Raw genomic sequence first — 21,851 nt, forward strand, 5'->3', positions numbered from 1 at the left:
CAGAACAAATCTGGATTTCAGGTTACGATCAAGAAAATGTTTCTAACTTGAAAATGTGGACAAACTGGTTCACGTCTTCATCTGTGGACTTTCTGGCTTGTCTGGTCAGTAAAGATCCAAATGAAGAATTATTTTCAGTTGTAGAAACATGCAGGTGAAGTTTTACTCATCAAGAGGATTTAACAGCTGCTTCACATTTGCTTGAACAGCAGAAAATTTCACTTTGGACATTTTTTAGAGAAGCTGAAGTGTAATCTGGAATTAAATTCAGATGTAAAATAGTTTGAGACTCTAAAGAAGAAAGAAAATAGATTCAATCAGCCTTGAATGAGAATTTATTTACAAAACATCAACATCACATTTTCGGGATCACTGGATTCGTTTTTATCAAGACAAAAAAAAAATCACAGAATTTTTCAAAACGTTTGATTAGTTTTCTATTAAACATTTAAAATGTCGAAATCGGTTTTAAAATATTTTAGAGTTAAAATTAAGATTTTCTTCATATTCTTAAAATCTGATCATCTGGATTAACCAAAGTATGATGGGGAAAAAACATTTTTTTTATGACAAGAGTCAAATCATCTCAGTCAGTTGGACAGATTTGGAGTTTAGAGGTTTTTGCATCTCCAGATCTTCCAACACTGAAATACGGGAAAAGTTTCTCAGTGAAAGTGTCTTTGTGAGTGTAGATGTGAGTCATGTCTTCAGGGTTGTAGAAGGAAACCTCCCCCCTGTCATAGTCCAGCTGGACTCTGATCTTCTGGAGACTCTTGGTCACAGTGACAGTCTGACCAACAACGTTTGTGTATTTTCCATTACTGTGTACTAAACACCAGATTCCATCTTCTGGAGATGCATCACACTCTCCCTTTCTGTTAACAGACTCTTTAGTCACACCAATGTTCCAGTTAGGATAATCTCCCACCTCCACCTCCCAGCTGTGTTTCCCTGATCTGAAGCCCTCAGAGCCAAAAACATTTACATATTTCATGTTTCTCTCTGGATTGTCAGGAAGCTGCTGAGAAATTTGTCCTCGTCTCACACTGGTCAGATCATCAGACAGATAAAGCCAACTGAATGCAGTGTTTGGGTCCAGTAGGACCGGACTGAAGTGGACCTTCTCCTTCATCTTCTCCCAGACTCTGAAGGACAGGTTGCCCACATGTTTGGCCACATCTATCAGAGCTCCTGAGAGCAGCTGTGGGTCTGACAGCGAGCTCTGGGCTCTGGCTCTGCTCTGAGTGTCTTTCCAACTGCTGAGGAACGCCTCCTTGTCTTTCTGCAGCTCTGCTTCAACAGCACTGATACTTTCTGACAGAGAGGACATCTGCTCCTGGATCCTCTTCATCTCTCCCATCACAGTCTTCCTCTTCTGCTCCTCTTCCTCCCTCAGAGCTGCCAGTCTGGACTCCTCTTCCTCCTTCAGGAACTGCTGGAGCTTGTTGAACTCTGCTCTGATCTGTGTCTCTGTGGACAGCAGCTGCTTCTTGGAGTGTTGAATCATCTGATTGTATGTTTTCTCCATTGTTTTGTATTTGATCTTCTTGTCCTGCAGAGACTTTAAGTCAGATTTCAGCTCCTCCTTCAGCTCTCTGACTGCTTCTTCTACAGGAACCACTTTGTGACTCTGGTGCTGAGAAAACTCACAGACAGGACAAAAAGCTCTCTGCTCGTCTTTACAGAACAGTTTGGATTCTCCTGGATGTTTCCTGCAGACCTCCATGAACTTCTGCTCTCCTGTTTTTGTCTCTGATGATTCAGATTTCTGTCTTCCAGCAAACGAGTCAGCAAGTTCCTTCAGGCCAAAGTTCACAGCAGGATGTTCTTCAAATGGTTTTCTTTTACAGATGGGACAGTTTTTGTTCTGAGTTTGTTCCCAGAACTTCTGCAGGCAGCTCCAACAGAAGTTGTGGTTGCAGCTCAGAGTTACAGGATCATTGAAAGTCTCTGAACAAACGTGACAGTTCAGGTATTCAAGAAGAGCAGCTCTCTCAGCCATTTCTGACCAAAGTCTTTCAGACTCACCAGCTTCTGTCTTTAAGTTCAGGATGAAAATATTCCACAAATCTTTTTTTTTCCAGCAGAGATTTAAAGACCTTTAATGGCGTCTGAGTTCAGTTCAGCAAAGTCATTTTACTTTCAGTTTCCTCAGAATTCATTTCCTCATTCTCACCAAAGGTGGAGTCAAGTTTTTTTTCTGTTGATCAGGTTACAAAGTTCCTAAATATTTCTTCCAAAAAAATTGTTCATGCAATTGTAAATGTTTACATTATTTGTACCTTTTCAAAAACTGTATATCACACATTTCTAAATAAAATGAACATTTAGAAAACTGTCACACTAACAAATATGTACACTAACAAATGTGAAGAAAAATTCTAACTTTTTATCTTGTTTATAATCACTTCTAACATTTAAAGAGTTTTATGGATTTCTGTTTTATGAATTCTTAAACTCAAACTCAAACTTTATTTATTTATATAGCGCCTTTCATTTTGGTTAAAAACACAAAGCGCTTAACATAAAAACAGATAAAACAGTCATAAAAAGTGAAAGTTATTAAAAACAGAAAACAAAGGACAATCACACAAAGAAGGTACCCCTACCTCACCACCCCCCGCCCCCATCCCCACCCACCCAGTTACCCCAGTAGAACCGTGAACAGACTTAGAAAAAAAAAATCTTATGTCTTCATAAGTGGTTTGATTTTAAAATGCTTGTTTTTTATAACAAATGTTTTACTAAAATCTTTAAATCATTGAAAGCTAAATATGATAAAGTATCAACAGTTTATCAAAAATAGTTTGACCAAGTATAAAAGGGACTGGAAATTTAGATGAAAATCAGTTCTAAAAATCTTTCAATAGGCTTTTAGCCATAGCTCGTGCTGGTTTGCGGTGCCTTCCATCCGTGAAACCCAGGTTCAACTCCGGGTTGCTCCCTGTTCCCTTCTCTACTTCTATGCCGGTCCCAAGCCCGGTTGCTTTGAGAGGGTTGCGTCAGGAAGGGCATCCAGCGTAAAACATTGCTAAGTTTACCATGCGACTCATTCGCTGTGCCAACCCTGGATGGGAAAAGCCGAAAGAGAAACACACACATTAAACAAACAAACTATTGAGTTTGAGAAGGAAGAACAGGCCCATCAGAACCAGGACAAACAGACTAAGGAACAGCTTTTAACACAGGCAATACCATACAGAATACACACACTTCCACCAACTACACTTCACTAACTTTTTACAAATGCTGAATTACTGACTACTACGCATGTGTGCAATAACTGGGTCTCTGTGCAATTCCACACAATATTTATTATGCTACTCTCATGGCAACTCAACTCATTAAATTCTATTTTTCATACATTTTTAAAATTTTTGTTTAGACATATGAGTTACAGTGTTTTCATTTTTTTATTCTATTTTATTTCATTTTTCTTCACCGCGCCAGCGCTGCTGCAATTTCATTGTATCACCATGTACAATGACAATAAAAGGATTCTGATTCTGTAGATGAACAGGTACAACGGTTAAGTGATGAATGATGGAATAATGTATATAGGTTATCTCATATTTGCTTATATTATGCATCACCTAGCTATATATATATAGGTGATTTAATCGTGTTTGCAGAAGTGTCTGTGTGTGTCCAAATCTGTTTCACAGGAAGGTGGAGGTGACACCCTTGGGAGAAAATGTTTATCTTTTCGTCTTTTCAGCATTCTCCTGAGAACCTGTGTTAGCTATGTCTAAAATGAACCGAAGGACGCTCTGTGTTAGTTTATCTGTGAGAAACGGCTTTGCAGGTCCAGAGATGATTTGAGAAGACTGTGGAAGGATGGACATGTTGTAATAAATGCTTTCTGATAGCGCTGCAGCTGTGTTTTTATCTGTTTCCCCTCCTTAGAGCTCAGCGCATGTGTAACTTAGGGACAACCTAAATCAACTTATTAAAAGAGGAGGCAGCAGAATTTGCGTCAGAGTGGAGAGAAATTGTTTACTGGGTAGATTTCTGTCTGCTCTCCTCGTAAAGGTACCTTTGTCTGTTGGTCTTTCTTGACTAATTATGATGTTGCAGGTTGTTTTGACCCAACATTAATTTGGTCCTTCGAGCCGGATACCAACATACCTGACGATTTCAGCGAGCGTGGTGGGCCCCAGAAAACTGTGGCCACAGCTGACTCCTAGGTGAGTCAGCTTTGTTGGAGCTGGTGCCCATCCCGTTGGCTGGAGTCCAAAAGGTTGACGGTATACCAAAGGAGAACGACAACAGAAAGGACGGCGGAGTCCTGCGAAATTCCGTAAGTACGGACGACGTACTATTTGGTTGGACGCCGGGGTCCTGGAAATTCTGTGTTAAATAAAATAATGAAAAGAATACATATATGTATGAATAGATATGATATAAAAAATACCAGTACCATAACTTTCAGATGTAGGAAAATTATATTTTCAAAATTTGCTGCGGGCCAATAAAAACAGTAGTTTGGACACCCCTGCATTAAGGAGTAGTTACGTTACTTTTTCCATGACATTTATTTACATTGTATGAATTATATCTGGCCCTTTGAAGACAGCCACTATGCTGACGTGGCCCTCAGTGAAAATGAGTTTGACCTGCATTACAGGATGGAATTAAAGGAAAAGATCAGGAGAAAATGCAGAAAGCGGGTTTTGAGTCTACGGAATTTTGGTTGAGAGAGGCGGAAAAAAGGAAAAAAAGGGCAGTGCGGCTTCAGAGAACAGGAGAGATTAGAGGGAGGGGGCGCGTACACGAGCCTGCAGGAAGGAGGACGAGAACGTGCAGGAAGGAGGAGCGCCTGCTCCACACGGAGCAGATGTGAACAGCTCTCTTTACCCCCAGTTAGTAAAGGATCCCCCATCTAATGATGGGGAATCCTCTCAAAAAGAAATGTTGACTAGATCACAGACAGGGCAGTAATTACAGTGGACAAAAACGATGGGAGAGGGACTTTCTCCTTTCCCCTCTGAACCTGAAGACACATCAGCAATGACAGAATCATTTCCAATGATCCAGGTTGCAAACCCACAGGCAGGAGATGATCAACCCCCAACTATTTTAGTGTATATTTTAGTGTGTGTTTTAGTGTATAGAACATGGACAATGGAAGATGTTAAGATATAGAAGGTGTGATTTCTTACAAAGCAGATGTGAATCAGTTTGTGCAGGACATGAAAAGTTTGAGTGGAAGTGTTATATGATGGTGGAGGCAGCCGAAGAAGGGGAGGTTCCAGAGAAGACGCAACAGAAGAGGTCTGAGAGGTAGTGAGGATGTCAGAGAGGAGCTTATGGTTACCCCTTTTCAGGGTGTTGGACCTGTGGAAGAGAAGGAACACGCATGACGAGGCCAGGGGACAGGGAGCTTTGCATTTTTTAATACAGGACTCCCTGAAAAGCAGAATGATGAGTCAGATGGAGATGATGAGGTGTTGATGAAGTTCTAGGATTTATTGGCTTATGCAGATGTTAAACCAGAAATTAAATTAAGGATAAATGGGAATGATGATTTTTTTTGTGTGACGCTGGTGCATGTAGGACAGCTATCAAAGAACAAATTCTAGAAGCAAAGCCTGCAGCCACGCGAGTTTCAGTGAAAGCATCAAATGGTGAAACCGTGTGTATTTCTCCGTTAGAGTTAGTGCAACTAAAATCACTTTTATGCAATTGTATGCAGTGCAGCTGTAGCTGCAAAAATGGGGGAAATCATGTTGAATTTTAAATAACGTTTGGCATGTCTTCATGCTGAACGGGCACAATCAGCAGTGGCACAATCTGGGAGATGGTTAGGATGGGGGAAAGTGCTGATGACTGGATTCCCCCACTATCACCCCACATCCAGGGAAGTCCCTCAACTGGACTTACTCAAGTGACTTTCTTTTGGATGACCTCTGTTAAAATGGGTTTGCATTTGGAAGAAAAACTAAAGGACTGGGTCAGATGATTATTAGCGTTAACTGAGAAGGAGGTAGATCTGTTAAAAGATTTCCCTGAAACTCTGTGGTCTAAAGCAGTGTTTTTCAACCTTTTCTGAGCCACGGCACACTTTAACCTTAAAAAAAATCCCGCGGCACACCAGCATCCAAAAATTAAAAAAAAAGGAGAAACTCATAGTCTGAATTGATCTACAGCCCCTCCACAATCTCACATGCATTTTTGAGATAATTGTTACAGAAAAAGCTGGAAACTGCAGCTGTTTTTTTCTAAAAGATGCAATAAAAGTTAAGTTAGAAGATTTAAAAACAGTTTGTGTGTTCGTTAGTTTCAAGACGTTTAACAACAGATCTCCTTTTGCGCTGTCACTCTCACAACCCAATGCATCATGGGAAATGTAGTGCATAAAACTGCCGAAGATCGGTTTTCGGAGCTTCATTGTTTTGTTCACTTGTTCCACGGTCTGATACCGGATTCTGTGGAAAGCTACACCGCTAAAGACGAGCTTTAGCTGGTATTTCTGTTAGAACTGAGCGACTTTACGAGCTAAATCGGGACAAGGAAGTGAAGACTTTAAGCACTTCTGATTGGTCAGACCGATGACATGTGATTAAGCCCCCCAACACGGGACTTTTCCAAAATACAGCCGAAGGTGCAGCTGAATCGCGGTACGTCATTCTTATCAAAATTTCTTTAATAAAATAAAATAAACGCAAAGAAAAGGTATTTTACGATCTTTTATATTCCTAACTCCTCAGTGTTTTATCAGGGCCTGTTTGGATGAACAGAGAGCTAAAATCCTGGAGATGGGAAATGTTTTTAGATCAGTTAATGAGGGCAATTTCCCACGGCACACTTGGCCATCTCCCACGGCACACTAGTGTGCCGCGGCACACTGGTTGAAAAACACTGGTCTAAAGGACCCACAGATGTAGGGGTAATTGAAAGATTCAGTGGCACTGATAAAACATTTAGCTGATGAAGCAGAGAAAGTGTCATCAGCTACCTTCATTCTCTGTTTCTTAAACCCTAAAATGAAGTCAGAAATCTAGGGGTAATCATGGACTCTGACCTGAACTTTAACAGCCATATCAAGTCAGTAACATCAGCTGCATTTTACCATCTGAAAAACATTGCCAAAATCAAAAACATAATGTCAAAGCCAGACCTGGAGATACTTATTCATGCATTTGTCTCCATTAGGTTAGACCAGTGTTTTTGAACCAGTGTGCGGCGGCACATTAGTGTGCCGTGGGAGATGGTCAAGTGTGCCGTGAGAAATTGCCCTCATTAACTGATCTAAAAGCAATTACCATCTTCAGGAAATCAGCTCTTTGTTCATCCAAACAGGCCCTGATAAAACACTGAGAAGTTAAGAATATGAAGAATATGAATATAAAATTATTTTTTCTTTGTGTTTATATGATTCTATTAAAGACATTTTGATAAGAATTAGAAACCATTAGAAACTCTCATGTTTGATAGAGTTACAGTTTTTGCCACCGTATCTGACTAATTTAGATAAAATTAGAAGCATTTTTCAAGGGGTAAGTCAGTTGTCTTGACACCACGTAATGTTTGTTTTTTTTGTGGCATGGCGGCAGAAGAGGAACGACGTTCTTCAGGTCTCTCCCGCATCAAACCGGAGATCATTAAAAGCAGCGATGGTAGGATACTTGTGGAAAACGAACTCTTAAACTTTGTTGCTGGGAAAATGAGAACGCTGAGTCATGACGAAATTGTTATGCTTGTAACAAACAATTTCAGCTCTGAGCGCATTGAATCATCAAAGAAAGTTTTGTTTGAGGTCTGCCCTAATACCTCTCAACGCTGCATCTCTCACAAAGGCACGCAAAAGGATATTAACAACGTAAAGATTTGTTTGAAAGTGCTAAATGAGTGTGGGGACAATATTCCAAGGTTTGTCTCGCACTATTTGGATGAACTGCCTCCTGTTTCATTCAACCGTGTTGACGTCTCAGCGCTACTGTCACGGATGGAGCAAATAAACAATGATATGCGCTGCATGAAACTCACTCTGGAGTCTCAAACTACTGCTTGTGAAAATCTTCATGCTGTAACGGCATCGATGGACAACCGGATCACTGTGATGGAGCAGCAGCGCGGTGACGCTGAACCACCCAGCGGTGCTGAGACAACAAACGCCGAGGAACCAGCATGCAGTAAGGCCAAACAGCCTGCAGGACAAGTCTCAAGTGAATCGCGCGGCTGGTCGTTCGCGCAAAACTCCCGGCATTATTGGAACTGCCTCTGTTTCTAATATTCACGCAGTGAAGACGAAGATCTGGTGAGTGTTTTTGCAACCAAATTTGTCCCCAGTTTGGACGCTGTTACACTTAGCAAATACCTGGAAGGCAAGATGGGACGGGAAGTGAAATGCAGGAAAATTGAGACTGTTCATGGAAGATTCGGCTCCTTTCACGTAACTGCTGAATGTAATGCTGTAGCAGACATGTATGCGCCTGAGCTCTGGCCGGATGGTGTTTGAGGCGCTACTATGAACCCCGCCGGAAAGAACAAACTTCTGCAGCCAGGGGTTCTCTGGCCCCAGAAATAACTCGGAGTGTGAATAAGGCCTCAGTTCCTGTGGGGGATGGCGGTGAAACCAGCGCCTAACCTCTCGTGTCATCTTACTTGACAACAAAACATCATGCGGATTGTATCATATAATACGCGTGGCTTGCGTACTGGACACAATGTTGCTGATAAATCCAGTCGCTATGTCGTTGATAAGCTTTTGAATGAGTGTGATGCATTATGTTTGCAAGAAACCTGGTCTGCCAAACAGGACTTGGACAATCTGAACTCATTACATGTGGATTTCCATGGTGTTGGTGAATCCACCACTGATCTGAGCACCAGAATCGTTTGAGGTAGAATTCCTGGGGGCGTGGCTATCCTCTGGAATGTTAAGTATGATGCTGCTGTTAATGTTGTGAGACTTAATGTTGATTGGGCTGTTGGCTTGGAAATTAACATTGATGAAAAGAAATTTACAGTTCTAAATGTTTACATGCCCTATGAGTCTTATCTATTGGAGGACGAATTCTTGCACAAATTAGCATTCATAAAAGCATTTATTGAGGATAGGAGCTCCACTTGTGTGTTTGTTATAGGAGATTTTAATGCTGATCTCTCAGATGACTCATCAATATTTGGTAATCATTTAACTTCTTACTGTGAAGAAAATAATCTCACTTTTTCAAGTAGAATATCAGTGATGCCTGGCATTCCACCTCATGGCTGGACCACTGTATCTGTACTGCGGATGCTCATGCTTCTCTGAGAAACATAGAAATCCTGTATAATTTGGCTACCTCAGATCACATACCAGTAGTCTTCTCCTTAAATGTGGCAAATATACCATCTCTTGAGACGAGAGAAAATAACGATCTTACAGATAAACTTCATTGGTCCAAAGTTACAAATGAGGACATCAATAAATACACAGCAACCTCCGATGCTCAGCTGCAGGCTGTAAAATTACCCAGGGATGCACTGGCATGCTGTGATCCAAACTGAAAAAATTCTACTTGTGCTGAATTATGTAAACTCTATGAAAATATAGTCAAAGCTGTTAAAGATAGTAGTCTTTGCCTACGAAGCAGGATTCATAGAAGCTGGACCGTCAAGCCAGGCTGGAATGACTTTGTAGCTGAACATCATGCTGCAGCCAGGGATGCATTCACACTCTGGCATAAAGCTGGGAAACCTCGACAAGGTGCTTTATTTGAGAGCAAGAAAATGACTACTGCTAGATTCAAATATTCACTTCGCATTATCAAAAGGCAAGAAAACATGATGAGAGCAGACTCTCCGGCCAGAGGTCTACAAAATAATGATTACCATAAATTCTGGAAGGAGGTCAATGCTATTAATAACCGTAAAACTTCATTGCCATCCAACATTGAAGGTGTATGTGGTGCTGATAACATTGCTGATTTATGGCGTAAGCATTATTCTGACCTGCTCAATTCGGTAGAAAGTCATGCAGTTTCTATTGACAACGTGGATCTTACTGACACTATGGTTATTCGTGCAAGTGAGATTCAAGATGCAATTTCAAAGATAAAAGAAGGCAAAGCATATGGTCTAGATGACATCACAGTCGAACATTTAAAATATTCAAGTTTTAAATTACTGCCCCTGTTGGCCATGTGTTTCACTGGCTTTTTAACCCATGGAGTCCTGCCTGATTCAATTCTCTCAGTTGTATTGATTCCCGTCATCAAAGACAAGACTGCCAGTTTAAATAGTCTGTTGAATTACCGACCGATTGCCCTTTCCAGCAACATTTCAAAAATGAATATGTTTTATTGACTAGACTCGAGGTGCATCTTTTAACAAGTGAGAATCAATTTGGTTTTAAAAAAAGTCTCGGCACTGATATGTGTATCTACGCGTTACAGGAAATAGTTGGGAAATACCTGCATTTGAATACATCTGTATTTTTGTGTTTTATTGATGCCACTAAGGCCTTTGACAGGGTCAACCACCTCAAGCTTTTTCAGAAGCTAATTAATCGAGGAGTGCCCAAATACCTTGTATGATTCCTGGCTTTCTGGTATGCTAATCAAACAATGGTAGTCAAATGGGACAATGTCTTATCAGGGCCTTTTTATGTAAGCAATGGTGTTCAACAGGGGGGGATACTCTCTCCATTTCTATTCAATGTGTATATTCATGATCTATCCACTAATCTGAATCTGTGCAAAACTGGGTGTGTTGTTGGATGTCAAACCTTTAATCATCTCATGTATGCTGATGACCTTGTCATTTTTAGCCCCTACAGTGCTGAGTTACAAACACTTTTAAAAGTTTGTTCTGACTATGGCAGAGACTTTGATATAAACTACAATCCCTCCAAAAGCAAAGTAATGATTGTAAGGACCAAAGACGACAGAAATGTAAACTTTCCTGTTTTTAAGCTTTGTGGAACGCATCTGGAACAAACCTTATCTATCAAATACCTTGGACATTTCATTACTGATGATTGGAGGGATGATAGAGACATTCAGAGACAGTACTGTAAACTCTATGCTCAGGCAAACATGCTGATGAGAAAATTCAGTACGTGTTCTCTTCAAGTGAAGTGTTCGCTGTTCAGAGCTTACTGCACTCCTCTGTATACGGCCCCTCTTTGGTGGAACTATGGACGTGGGACATTCCGCAAATTCTAAGTGGCCTATAATGATGCTTTTAGGCTTCTGCTACAGGTGCCCAGGTGGTACAGAGCCAGTCAGCTGTTTGTGGATGCTCGCATCCCCACCAGTGAAGCACTACTGCGTAAGCTTACATACGGCCTTATGGAACGCCTGGACAAATCTAAGAACTCAATTATCATGTCTCTGACTGATCCCAAAAGAAGCTCATGCCGCTACACTTCTGCCCTGAGGAAACACTGGATACAGCGATTATACTCTTTTTAATTTATATCTTCTTACTTTTTATTATGTATACTGTATTTGTATCTTTTTCTATGGACCACATCTGAGTCTGAAATAAAAGTGTGTTTAAAGCTTCAAATAGGAACTCCAAAAGAACTTTCCAGAAAAACCTGCAGAAGTTTGAAGTCAGACCATCCTGACCAGGAGACTTCCCTTTAGTTTATTTACTGGACAACATGATCCAGTTCCAAAATATTCATGTCTTTATCACTTTCTTTTCCGAAATCTAAATTGATTTGAGGGATAAAAGTTTTTTATAACATTAAAGAAAAACTTTATTGACTGGATATAAATGTTGGTAATATTTATAAATTTTAAGTGAAATTTCTTTGGATTGGTGATAACATTACTATCTACATTTTGGGAAGTTATAGCATTTTTTCTGCCTTGTTTTCCCAAAATTACTAAAAAAAGGAATTAATTATTTTTAACTCTGTCAAACATCCAAAAAGTCTAATTATGACAGTAATTTTTGAGAAAATCGAAAAAGATCCATAAGTGCAGTTTTTCAGCCTTGTGGCTTACAGCTACAGTCAAGGGATTGCTGTCTGCTGCCCTCTGGTGGTAGCACGATGTGCTGCATTCAAGAGGATGGAGATTTCTGATTAAAAGTTCATGATTGTGTTTATTAAAAATAAACAAGTCTAGGTAAAATTCCTGTTCATATTTTTTAGGATTTTACCTAATAAACTGAACTCTTTCTCGCATATTTCACTGATAATTCTCCTTAAGAGTGAAGTATTTGCATATAAGAGATTGATGTTCAGACAAACACAGCAGGTTGAACACTAGAACAACACAAGTTGAAAAGTGGCTAGGATTAAACATTGTAAAACTCTGCTGGAAAAAATATATCACATCCAGATGCAGGAAAGTTTGAAGATCCTTAACAAGAAGCTTGTTAAATGATAAAAAGACGTCACCAACAAACCTTTAACACACCAACTGAAGAGGTTTTTATCTCTTAGATGTAGAACATTTACTGTTTTACTCACTTTTTGGATGTTATGGTGCAGATTTTGACAGATAGATGATCGAAAAGTGTAAATTATACATTTGTGTTGATCTAAGGCTGTGACCTGCTGCTCTGGCCTTCCATTGTGGCCCTCTGGCTAAAGGAAAATAAAATGAAAATAAATAAAATAATAAGAATTACTTAAAATTGTTTTTATTTTATTCATGCCTGGGGTTCTCCTGTTCCAGTAAGATAAACATAAGAATCTTATCAAGATTTTAATAGTGTTTTCAAATCAAGAAAATATCATTTATACCTGCTGAAATACATTTGGGCATTTTGTAATAAATTTACAATTTTATATTTTCTAATCTACAAACAGAATTGATTAATTTCAGAATTGATTGATTTTTATGATTAAATTGCAACATTATCATATATTAGTCATTTTTTGTTTCCATAAAGGATCTATTGAAATTGTTTTTTATTATTATTATAAACTGTCCTAAAGTTTGAGTGTATTTTTTTTTATTGATGAATCACAAACCAACTTCACTGAAAGTCCATGTTTGTGTTTTCCGTCTAGAAGGTGTGTCTCAGAAGTTTTGATGTGATGAACGGCGCTGTGATTCTGACAATGTCGATGCCTTTAAATTAGATTGTTAAAAATTAAATGTCAAAAGGAGATTTTCATAATAAGCGCAAAGTTTTGGTGCTAGTCCTTCATGCAACAACAAAAAAAAGAATTGTCTTGTTCTCGTTCTAGAAATTCTGTTTATGAGCCACTTTTTTTATTAAACCTCTGAAGGAAAAATAAAGAAAATCAATTTCTAAGTAAAAGAAAAGAAAACAAGAATTAGCTTGACAGGAAAATCATTCCATGGATTTCAAGAATTCTCAGTTCCATTTGGTACCCGACCGGTACCACAGAGACCGGATGGTGAAGCAGCAGCAGTCTGATCAGGTGGAGGTTTTCCTGAGAGCCAACGCCCTCGCCAGCCTTTTCTCCTGGACTGGAGCTCAGGCTGCGTACCAGGGTGAGTTCTCCACGCAGGAGACGCCTCTTCCTGCCACTGAAACCGTGGACGTTTAGTTTATCAGGTCCTAAAGGCCAGTTGATGGTTGAACTGCCACTGATCTTCCTGTTCATCCTTTGACAGCTTTCTGGAGCCACGAGGACGTGTGCAGACCCTTTGTGTCGCAGGCTGTGATCACAGACGGTCACTTCTTTTCCTTCTTCTGCTACCAGCTGAACACTTTGGCTCTCTCTGTGGAAACAGACGCTAACAACCCCAGAAAGAACCTTCTGTGGGGCAGCCAAAGCCAGCAGCTGTTCCAGACTGTGCAGGACGGAGAGGTGCTGGGTCTGAACGACGGCGTCATCAAGCTTCTGGTTCAGTTCCTCATGAACCGGCCGTAGAGTCCAGTAAAATCTGTTCTGAAGGTTTGGTTTTTCATGGCTGTTAAACAATGAAAAGGTTTAAAGTTGAAGTTTATTTTGAAAACCAGAAAATGATCCATGGCTGCTGTCTTCTGCCCTCTGGCGGCAGCACGATGTACTACATCAAAGAGGAGGGAGAGAATTTTCAAATTAAAAGAACAATTTCCAGATTGTATTAATAAAAAAACGAATTCAGATAAATTGTGTGTTCATCTTTGATTTCATTTCATTCAGTAAACTGAATTCATATAATATTGTTGCTGCTCTCATTAAATAGATTTCTTAGTGTTTGGATATGTTGGTAGTTCCTAAAGGTGTGAGAGTTCAGCTGCACAATCTCAGGAAGTGTGTGAGTGACATACTTGGGACAAAAAAAGACCTAAAGAGTAAAGCTGCTTAAAGACTAAAGTTTAAACTTCTGTAAGGTTTAAATGAATTTAGGGTTATACTTTGATGTGAAGAAAATAAAAACCTTTTTACTTTGAGTCTTTTTTACTTTGAGCCAATAAGCAAAGCTCTCAATTTACTGGTCAATTTTCCTCTGTAGCAGATGGTCCAACAAGTGACATAAGAGTGATTTAGAATTTTATTGTTTTAAAACATAATTTAATGTTTTTTGGGTGAATATCACTAAAGATTTAATCTGCTCCTTTTTTCTGATTTTCCTAATTGAGTTCTACTTTCACAGAAATATCGTCCTGTTGTCCTCTACAGTGGACATAGAGTGATAAAAGATAAAGATTCAGTGTTTGAAGGGAATTTATTAACAAAACATCAAAGTCACATTTTCTGGATCACTGTGGATTCATTTTTATCTTGAAGGAAAAAAAAAAATCAGAGAATTTATGGAAACAAACTCAATATGTCACATTTCAGTTTCCTATTATTAAACTACTCAAATGTACAAATCAGTTTTAATACAATGTTTTAGAGTTAATTGTTGCACAAAAAATAATGAAGATTTTCTTCTGTGTGAAGAAAATCTGATTATCTGGATTGAAACAAGTGTGATGAAAGAAAAAAATTTCAGTTATTTATTTTTTTTAATGACAAAAGAGTCAAATCATCTCAGTCGGACAGATTTGGAGTTTAGAGGTTTTTGCATCTTCTGATTTATTAACTTCAAAATATGGGAAAAGTTTCTCAGTGAAAGTGTCTTTGTAAGTGTAGATGTGAGTCATGTCTTCAGGGTTGTAGAAGGACACCTCCCCCCTGTCATAGTCCAGCTGGACTCTGATCTTCTGGAGACTCTTGGTCACAGTGACAGTCTGACCATCACCGTTTGTGTATTTTCCATTACGGTGTAATAAACACCAGATTCCATCTTTTGGTGAAGCAGACCTCTCTCCCTTCCTGTTAACAGACTCTTTAGTCACACCAATGTTCCAGTCAGGATGATCTCCCACCTCCACCTCCCAGCTGTGTTTCCCTGATCTGAAGCCCTCAGAGCCAAAAACAGAAACAAAATACATGTTTCTCTCTGGATTGTTAGGAAGCTGCTGAGAAGTTTCTCCAAATCTCACACTGGTCAGATCATCAGACAGATAAAGATATCTGCTTGCAGTGTTTGGGTCCAGGAGGACCGGACTGAAGTGGACCTTCTCCTTCATCTTCTCCCAGACTCTGAAGGACAGGTTGCCCACATGTTTGGCCACATCTATCAGAGCTCCTGAGAGCAGCTGTGGGTCTGACAGCGAGCTCTGGGCTCTGGCTCTGCTCTGAGTGTCTTTCCAACTGCTGAGGAACGCCTCCTTGTCTTTCTGCAGCTCTGCTTCAACAGCACTGATACTTTCTGACAGAGAGGACATCTGCTCCTGGATCCTCTTCATCTCTCCCATCACAGTCTTCCTCTTCTGCTCCTCTTCCTCCCTCAGAGCTGCCAGTCTGGACTCCTCTTCCTCCTTCAGGAACTGCTGGAGCTTGTTGAACTCTGCTCTGATCTGTGTCTCTGTGGACAGCAGCTGCTTCTTGGAGTGTTGAATCATCTGATTGTATGTTTTCTCCACTTCTTTGTATTTGATCTTCTTGTCCTGCAGAGACTTTAAGTCAGATTTCAGCTCCTCCTTCAGCTCTCTGACTGCTTCTTCTACAGGAACCACTTTGTGACTCTGGTGCTGAAAAAACTCACAGACAGAACAAAAAGCTCTCTGCTCGTCTTTACAGAACAGTTTGGATTCTCCTGGATGTTTCCTGCAGACCTCCATGAACTTCTGCTCTCCTGTTTTTGTCTCTGATGATTCAGATTTCTGTCTTCCAGCAAACGAGTCAGCAAGTTCCTTCAGGCAAAGGTTCACAGCAGGATGTTCTTCAAGTGATTTTCTTTTACAGATGGGACAGTTTTTGTTCTGAGTTTGTTCCCAGAACTTTTGCAGGCAGCTCCAACAGAAGTTGTGGTTGCAGCTCAGAGTTACAGGATCATTGAAAGTCTCTGAACAAACGTGACACTTCAGGTATTCAAGAAGAGCAGCTCTCTCAGCCATTTCTAACCAAAGTCTTTCAGACTCACCAGCTTCTGTCTTGAAGTTCAGGATGAAAATATTCCACAAATCTTTGTTTTTCCAGCAGAGATTTAAAGACCTTTAATGGCGTCTGAGTTCAGTTCAGCAAAGTCATTTTACTTTCAGTTTCCTCAGAATTTATTTCCTCAGTCTCAGCCAGTGTTGCCAGATAGAGTCACAGTTTTCCAGCCCAAACGTCATCTATAACCGCCAAACTCAGACAAAGACCGCCCAACGGGGGGGGGGGGGGGGGGGGGGGCGTGACACCTGGGATGATTTTATGAACTCAAATATGGAAACACGATTACGAAGTGGAACTCTTCAAAATAATAAACACCTCCGTGGATAAACACAGACACCGCTCCATGTAGCTATCAGACCATAACTCTATCTGGTAGCTCCGCCCACACGCGGCGACGGTATCAAGCTTTAAAAAACACAATTTCTAAGAGGCGGGGCGGGACGTTGCACACACCCAACAGGTTAGATGACAATTGGTCAGAGCCCATTAAGCGTCTCTGCCTGATGCGTTCAGGGAGCTCCAGTACATCAGACTCCAACAGCCACACAGCCTAGTGTAGTGCGCTATTATATATTCATGAGGCAAAAACCCACCGAACCGACTCTAAAACCGCCCAAATTATGCATACCCGCCCAAAGCCAGTTCTACCCACAAATTTAGAACCAAAATCGCCCAATTGGGCGGAATCTGGCAACACTGGTCTCACCAAAAGTGTTTCCCCCCCATAACTTTATTGATCACAACGATCCAATACAAAACAGTTCAATACAATAATAGGAAAAGAGCAGCCCAGGGGGTAATTATTACTTGTTACACAAAGACATTGAAACTGACGCACAGGTCCAGAGTTTTAATCACTTTCTTATTGTCAGAATGTTTTATTGTGTAAACAAATAAGATAAAACATTAAACTTGTATCTCTTTCCTCGTGACTTTGGCTCAGAAGTGTTCGTGATTTTGAGTTTGATTGATCCAGAATTGCTCTGCGTTTGCGTTTTGCAGGGCAGTGGATTAAGCAGCAGCCAGGGGTAGTTGGAGTAGTAAGGAAAGTTCCTCCCAGTAGTAGTAGGGCTACCAAATGTCCAGCAGAGGGCGCTTGGTCTTCTCTAGGATTTCCTTGTTCACACCCAGTGTTGCCAGATAGAGTCACAGTTTTCTATCCCAAAAGTCATCTGATAACAGCCACAAACTGCCCAATGTTATCTCTAGGATAACTGGACGGCCCGCGTTTTTTACTGTGGCTAAAGGCATATATACAAAAATGAAAATTAAATAACAATATTGAAAATAAGAAATTACTAAATTTCCAAAAGTTCTTAAAAAATTGACTAAATCCGCCGGAAAAAATCCGCAGTTCTACATTTGACCATCAGATGGCAGCAAATGTTCGCTGCAGTAACATTAATAGAAGAAGAAGAAACTTCCTGTCTCACTGTGTAATCAACATGGCTGCCTCCGTGAGAACGTTTGTCCGCAGTTTGTCCCGCAAAAATGCTTGTTTCGCCGCAGTATTGCGGCAGTCAGACTGTCGGTGGTTCACCGGTGCAGCCGAGGACCGGAGCACTCACTTCGGCTTCGAGACCGTATCTGAGGCGGAGAAAGCAAGCAAAGGTGAGCGGAAGAAAAGCTCCAGGGTTTTAGCTAGAAAACTTTATTGAACAATTCAAATATAGCAATGTAGTTGTTCTGTTGGGGGGGGGTATGATTCATATAGTTAAAAAAGACAAAAAGTGTATAAATAAGGAGAGAGGGAGTCCTTAAATCATTAGTAATGCAAATTTTAAGCTTATTTTTGTTTAAAATTAATGTTTATGGTGGTACTTACATAATTTTATAAGTGTATAGACACATCTTTAAAAATGAATAAGTTAAAATGTTTTTGTCAGTAATTTCTAAAGAAAAGTCTCACATTTTATCTAGAATCATTATGAAAATATAAATCTTCTTGTAATTTCATAGTTATGGCTTGTAGACGTTTTTAAGCTGAACTTAGTGTTGAACCTCACATCAAATGTTGGTTTCTGCACAAATGTCCAGTTTCTGTAAACTCAGTTCATTTCCATGGGATCATTTCTTGGTGGTTCCTCTTTTTGCATCAATGCGCTGTGACATGGGGGCCACCAGCCTGACTGTGGGATGGTGTCGGTTCCTTCAGATCCTTGGTTCTTACTGAAAGTTTGTTTTTGTGTTTCCAGTCTATAAAGTTTTTGAAAACGTGGCTCAGAAGTATGATGTCATGAACGACGCCATGAGTCTGGGGATCCACCGCCTGTGGAAGGACGCGCTGCTGCACGTCATGCACCCGCAGCCCGGCGCTCGCCTGTTGGACGTGGCGGGGGGGACGGGTAAGGCCAGCGCCACTGCAGAACACGCAGCTAAATCCAGACAACATTTGGCCCCATCTTACCCCCCCCATCTGCAGGTGACATTGCTTTCCGGTTCCTGGACTACATCCGTTCTCAGCAGGAGAAGCAGCAGAGGCGGGCCATGTCGTTGGGACAGACGCCGTCGTGGCGGGACATTTCTGATGGGTATCCGGCTGGGGGCGGAGCTCCGGAGTCTGCGGTTGTGGTCTGTGACATCAACAAGGAGATGCTGAAAGTGGGCAGACAGCGGGCCGACAGCAGGGGGGTCACCACAGGTGATCTATTGAAACAGTTTCAGTCCTGACTTGGATTTTGACACAACAGTGAGACTCTTTGGCCTGATTGAAGCAGATTCTTCTAATCTTTGCATTTTTAGAAAAAAAAAAAGATCATTACAATCCCAAACTGTTTTTTAACTGCTTTCTTTGAAACAACCTTCTCTATGACTGAGTAAATAAACTGGATTAATTGATTTATTGACGGGATGAGAAGTGGTTCTCCTGCAGCAGGGCTGTACGTTAGAGGTAAGATCGGGCCTAAAAAATCCAGCCCGACCCGACCCAGGCCCCTAGGGCATTAAAGCCGAACCCAGCCCAAGCCCGACCAATTAACTTGATTTGCAGGCCCGAGCTCGAAGCAAACCCGAAATTTCAATATATTCCATAGTATTTTTGGCAGAAAAAAATGCAAGATTTCTTAAGGTTAAAATAATCTACATATTTTTATGATCATGATAAATACATTTGCACAACGAAATAACGCTGGAACACAGAATAAGAGGCCAGACAAAGAGTGAAAGACAGATCTTGATGCGCACTCGCTTAATTACACGGAGAAATGCTGCAGCCGCGGCGGTGCGTGTTTGCCTTTTCAGTTCTCCTGTATTAAGTTTATCCTCGACTTCTTGCTGCTCAATATCGGGGATACCTAAACAAAATAGATGCAGACTTGCGGAGGGAAGATTACATGCACAACCAGGCGCAAAGCCTGCCCTGGCTCTGCGTCTGCGCTTCCTGTTTAGTAGTAGTTATATAGCAATTACCTTACAGCGCCTTCTCTGTTTTAACCAAATTATTAACTTGTAACAAGTATTCCTTAATTTGGTATCCAGACATAGTTTTAGTATACATTTTTATAAACATATATTTATTAAAAAAGTCAGCGAGAGAGAAGCCCGACCCGACGGGTCGAGGGCTCGGCTTGAGATCTTACGTCAAGCCAGGAGTCCCAGAAAAGTTTTCTCTGCAAACATCTTGTTCTAACATCTGGTTATTACATCTGGTTCCTGCTGGCGTGTTTCAGGTCTGTCCTGGGTGGTTGGAGATGCAGAGGAGCTGCCCTTCAACGATGACCAGTTTGATCTTTACAGCATCGCGTTCGGCATTCGGAACGTCACTCGCATAGATCAGGTTTGTGGTCTGAACCGACATTTGAAGCTGCAGTTTTATGTTTTTATTGCAAAAACAATCTGTCACAAACAAACCTAAATAAAGACAAAATGCAGAATTTCAATCTTTTAAATGACGCAGTAAAAACTTTATTGAAATAAAGACAGTAATGAATATTGTGTCTGCAACCCACAGACTCACATTCTCTGTGTGTCTGTGGGTTGAGTTTTGGTTCTCAGCTTAGGAACAACTAAAAGGTCAAAGCCGGAGGACCTCAGTGTCTGAGGCGTCATACTTCAAATACTTCAAACTTAGACCAATAATAAAACATTTCTAAACCCTAAAAGAATCTAAAATGTTATCCATAGATTTAAACTTTAGGCTCGTTCTGCTTTCAGGCGCTCAAAGAGGCTCTTCGGGTCCTGAAACCTGGCGGCAGGTTCCTGTGTTTGGAGTTCAGCAAAGTGACCAATCCTGTGCTGGAACGGTAAGCAGCATGGTTTGATATTATGGTCTGTCTCGCTGCCAAACTACTCCATTGATCCGGTTTTAGTTTTCACATTTTCATCCTAAATCGATCTTGTTCGCTGAAAAACAATTTTCAGTCACAAATAAGTGATATGAAGGGAACAAAGGTGAAACGTTCATGAATAAATGGTCATTTCAGCGCTCAGCACTGCAGCTGACGTTTGTTCCTCCTCAGGCTCTACGATGCCTACAGCTTCCAGGTGATCCCAGTTTTGGGAGAAGTGATCGCTGGAGACTGGAAATCTTACCAGTATTTGGTGGAGAGCATCCGCAAGTTTCCTGACCAGGTAAAAGCCCCGCTTGGTTCAGAAACTGTCTGGAAATGATCGTCATGCTGTGGAAAAACATCTTCAGGGGTTGAAAGTAGAAGCAGCAGAAATAAACTATTTCATAATTTCTGTTACATTTTTAAAAAAAACTGACTTTTCTTCTGAGTTTGACATCAAAGTTTTCCTTGTTTCAAACAGTTTAGTGACTTTGTGGATCTCACTGAAGTGTGTTGTTTCTGTGAAGGAGGAGTTCAAAGGCCTGATGGAAGACGCCGGGTTTTTCTGCGTGCAGTACTTCAACCTGACTGGGGGGGTGGTGGCTCTCCATTCTGGCTTCAAGCTGTGAGGAAGAGCGGCTCTTCGTCTGCGCGGATGATTTCTGACATGAAGCGGAGTCGCATTTCTGCTCCATAGATGAATTTGTAAAAAGATATTTTCAGTCTTGTACCACAAAGATTATTGAGTTTATTTAACAAAATGCTTTAAATTAAAGCAAAGCTGTTTGACGTCACGAGTTAAATAAAGTTTTATTTGTTGTCGGATATGAAAAGGTTTGTGATGTCATACTTTAACGGTGAATTGCAGCTTCCATGGAGACTGAGGCTCATCTTGTTCTCATTAAAATGTGCATCAGAGTTCTTTACAGGAACTTCAGGTTCTTGTTGCTTAGCAACCACAGAGACCACCGTCCTTGTAGTCTTCAAGGTCACTCAGGTAAAATAGCAGGTGAACAGATTAGCAGTTATTAAGAGCTGCTTGTTGATTGACAGGTGTTCATGGTGGCGTTGCAATAAAGTTTTGCTGCTTGTTTGAATTTGTTTCCATTCAATGACACGTTCACACCTGATGACAATTTAGAATCATCAACCTATGCAGCATGTTTTTGGACATGCAAACACAGAGAACATGCAAATTCCACTGAAATGTCTAAGCTGGGATTTGAGCCAGCGCCTTCATGCTGTTA

General features: G+C 40.7%; 4 protein-coding genes across 4 annotated transcripts; 2 read left to right on the plus strand and 2 right to left on the minus strand.

Annotated features, from left to right (window-relative positions):
- Positions 1-312: 312 nt before the first annotated feature.
- On the minus strand, positions 313-2,178 carry LOC101158503 (nuclear factor 7, ovary-like). Its single transcript, XM_023958233.2, has one exon. The coding sequence runs from the start codon at positions 2,000-2,002 to the stop codon at positions 587-589; it is 1,416 nt and encodes a 471-aa protein (XP_023814001.1). The 5' UTR covers positions 2,003-2,178; the 3' UTR covers positions 313-586.
- An 11,062-nt stretch (positions 2,179-13,240) lies between these two features.
- LOC144994623 (large ribosomal subunit protein mL65-like) lies at positions 13,241-14,017 on the plus strand. Its single transcript, XM_078953282.1, has 2 exons — positions 13,241-13,412; positions 13,536-14,017. Exons 1-2 carry the CDS (start codon positions 13,256-13,258, stop codon positions 13,793-13,795), a joined length of 417 nt encoding a protein of 138 aa, XP_078809408.1. The 5' UTR covers positions 13,241-13,255; the 3' UTR covers positions 13,796-14,017.
- An 823-nt stretch (positions 14,018-14,840) lies between these two features.
- On the minus strand, positions 14,841-16,445 carry LOC101163947 (nuclear factor 7, ovary-like). Its single transcript, XM_004084142.5, has one exon. It carries the CDS (start codon positions 16,294-16,296, stop codon positions 14,875-14,877), a length of 1,422 nt encoding a protein of 473 aa, XP_004084190.2. The 5' UTR covers positions 16,297-16,445; the 3' UTR covers positions 14,841-14,874.
- A 1,287-nt stretch (positions 16,446-17,732) lies between these two features.
- coq5 (coenzyme Q5, methyltransferase) lies at positions 17,733-21,437 on the plus strand. The gene is made up of 7 exons (XM_004072076.5): positions 17,733-17,947; positions 18,532-18,681; positions 18,759-18,977; positions 20,005-20,111; positions 20,489-20,577; positions 20,794-20,905; positions 21,132-21,437. Exons 1-7 carry the CDS (start codon positions 17,782-17,784, stop codon positions 21,231-21,233), a joined length of 945 nt encoding a protein of 314 aa, XP_004072124.1. The 5' UTR covers positions 17,733-17,781; the 3' UTR covers positions 21,234-21,437.
- The last annotated feature ends 414 nt before the right edge of the window (positions 21,438-21,851 follow it).

Source organism: Oryzias latipes, chromosome 9 (assembly GCF_053564925.1).
Source record: "Oryzias latipes strain Hd-rR chromosome 9, Olatipes_Hd-rR_3.1".
NCBI classification, from domain to species: Eukaryota; Metazoa; Chordata; class Actinopteri; order Beloniformes; family Adrianichthyidae; genus Oryzias; species Oryzias latipes.

Coding starts and splice junctions, on each gene's coding strand:
- LOC101158503 (XM_023958233.2), bottom strand. CDS start 2,002: ATGGCTGAGAGAGCTGCTCTTCTTGAATACCTGAACTGTCACGTTTGT.
- coq5 (XM_004072076.5), top strand. CDS start 17,782: ATGGCTGCCTCCGTGAGAACGTTTGTCCGCAGTTTGTCCCGCAAAAAT. Junction 20,112..20,488: donor ACGTCACTCGCATAGATCAG/GTTTGTGGTCTG, acceptor TTCTGCTTTCAG/GCGCTCAAAGAGGCTCTTCG. Junction 20,906..21,131: donor TCCGCAAGTTTCCTGACCAG/GTAAAAGCCCCG, acceptor GTTTCTGTGAAG/GAGGAGTTCAAAGGCCTGAT.
- LOC101163947 (XM_004084142.5), bottom strand. CDS start 16,296: ATGGCTGAGAGAGCTGCTCTTCTTGAATACCTGAAGTGTCACGTTTGT.
- LOC144994623 (XM_078953282.1), top strand. CDS start 13,256: ATGGATTTCAAGAATTCTCAGTTCCATTTGGTACCCGACCGGTACCAC. Junction 13,413..13,535: donor AGCTCAGGCTGCGTACCAGG/GTGAGTTCTCCA, acceptor ATCCTTTGACAG/CTTTCTGGAGCCACGAGGAC.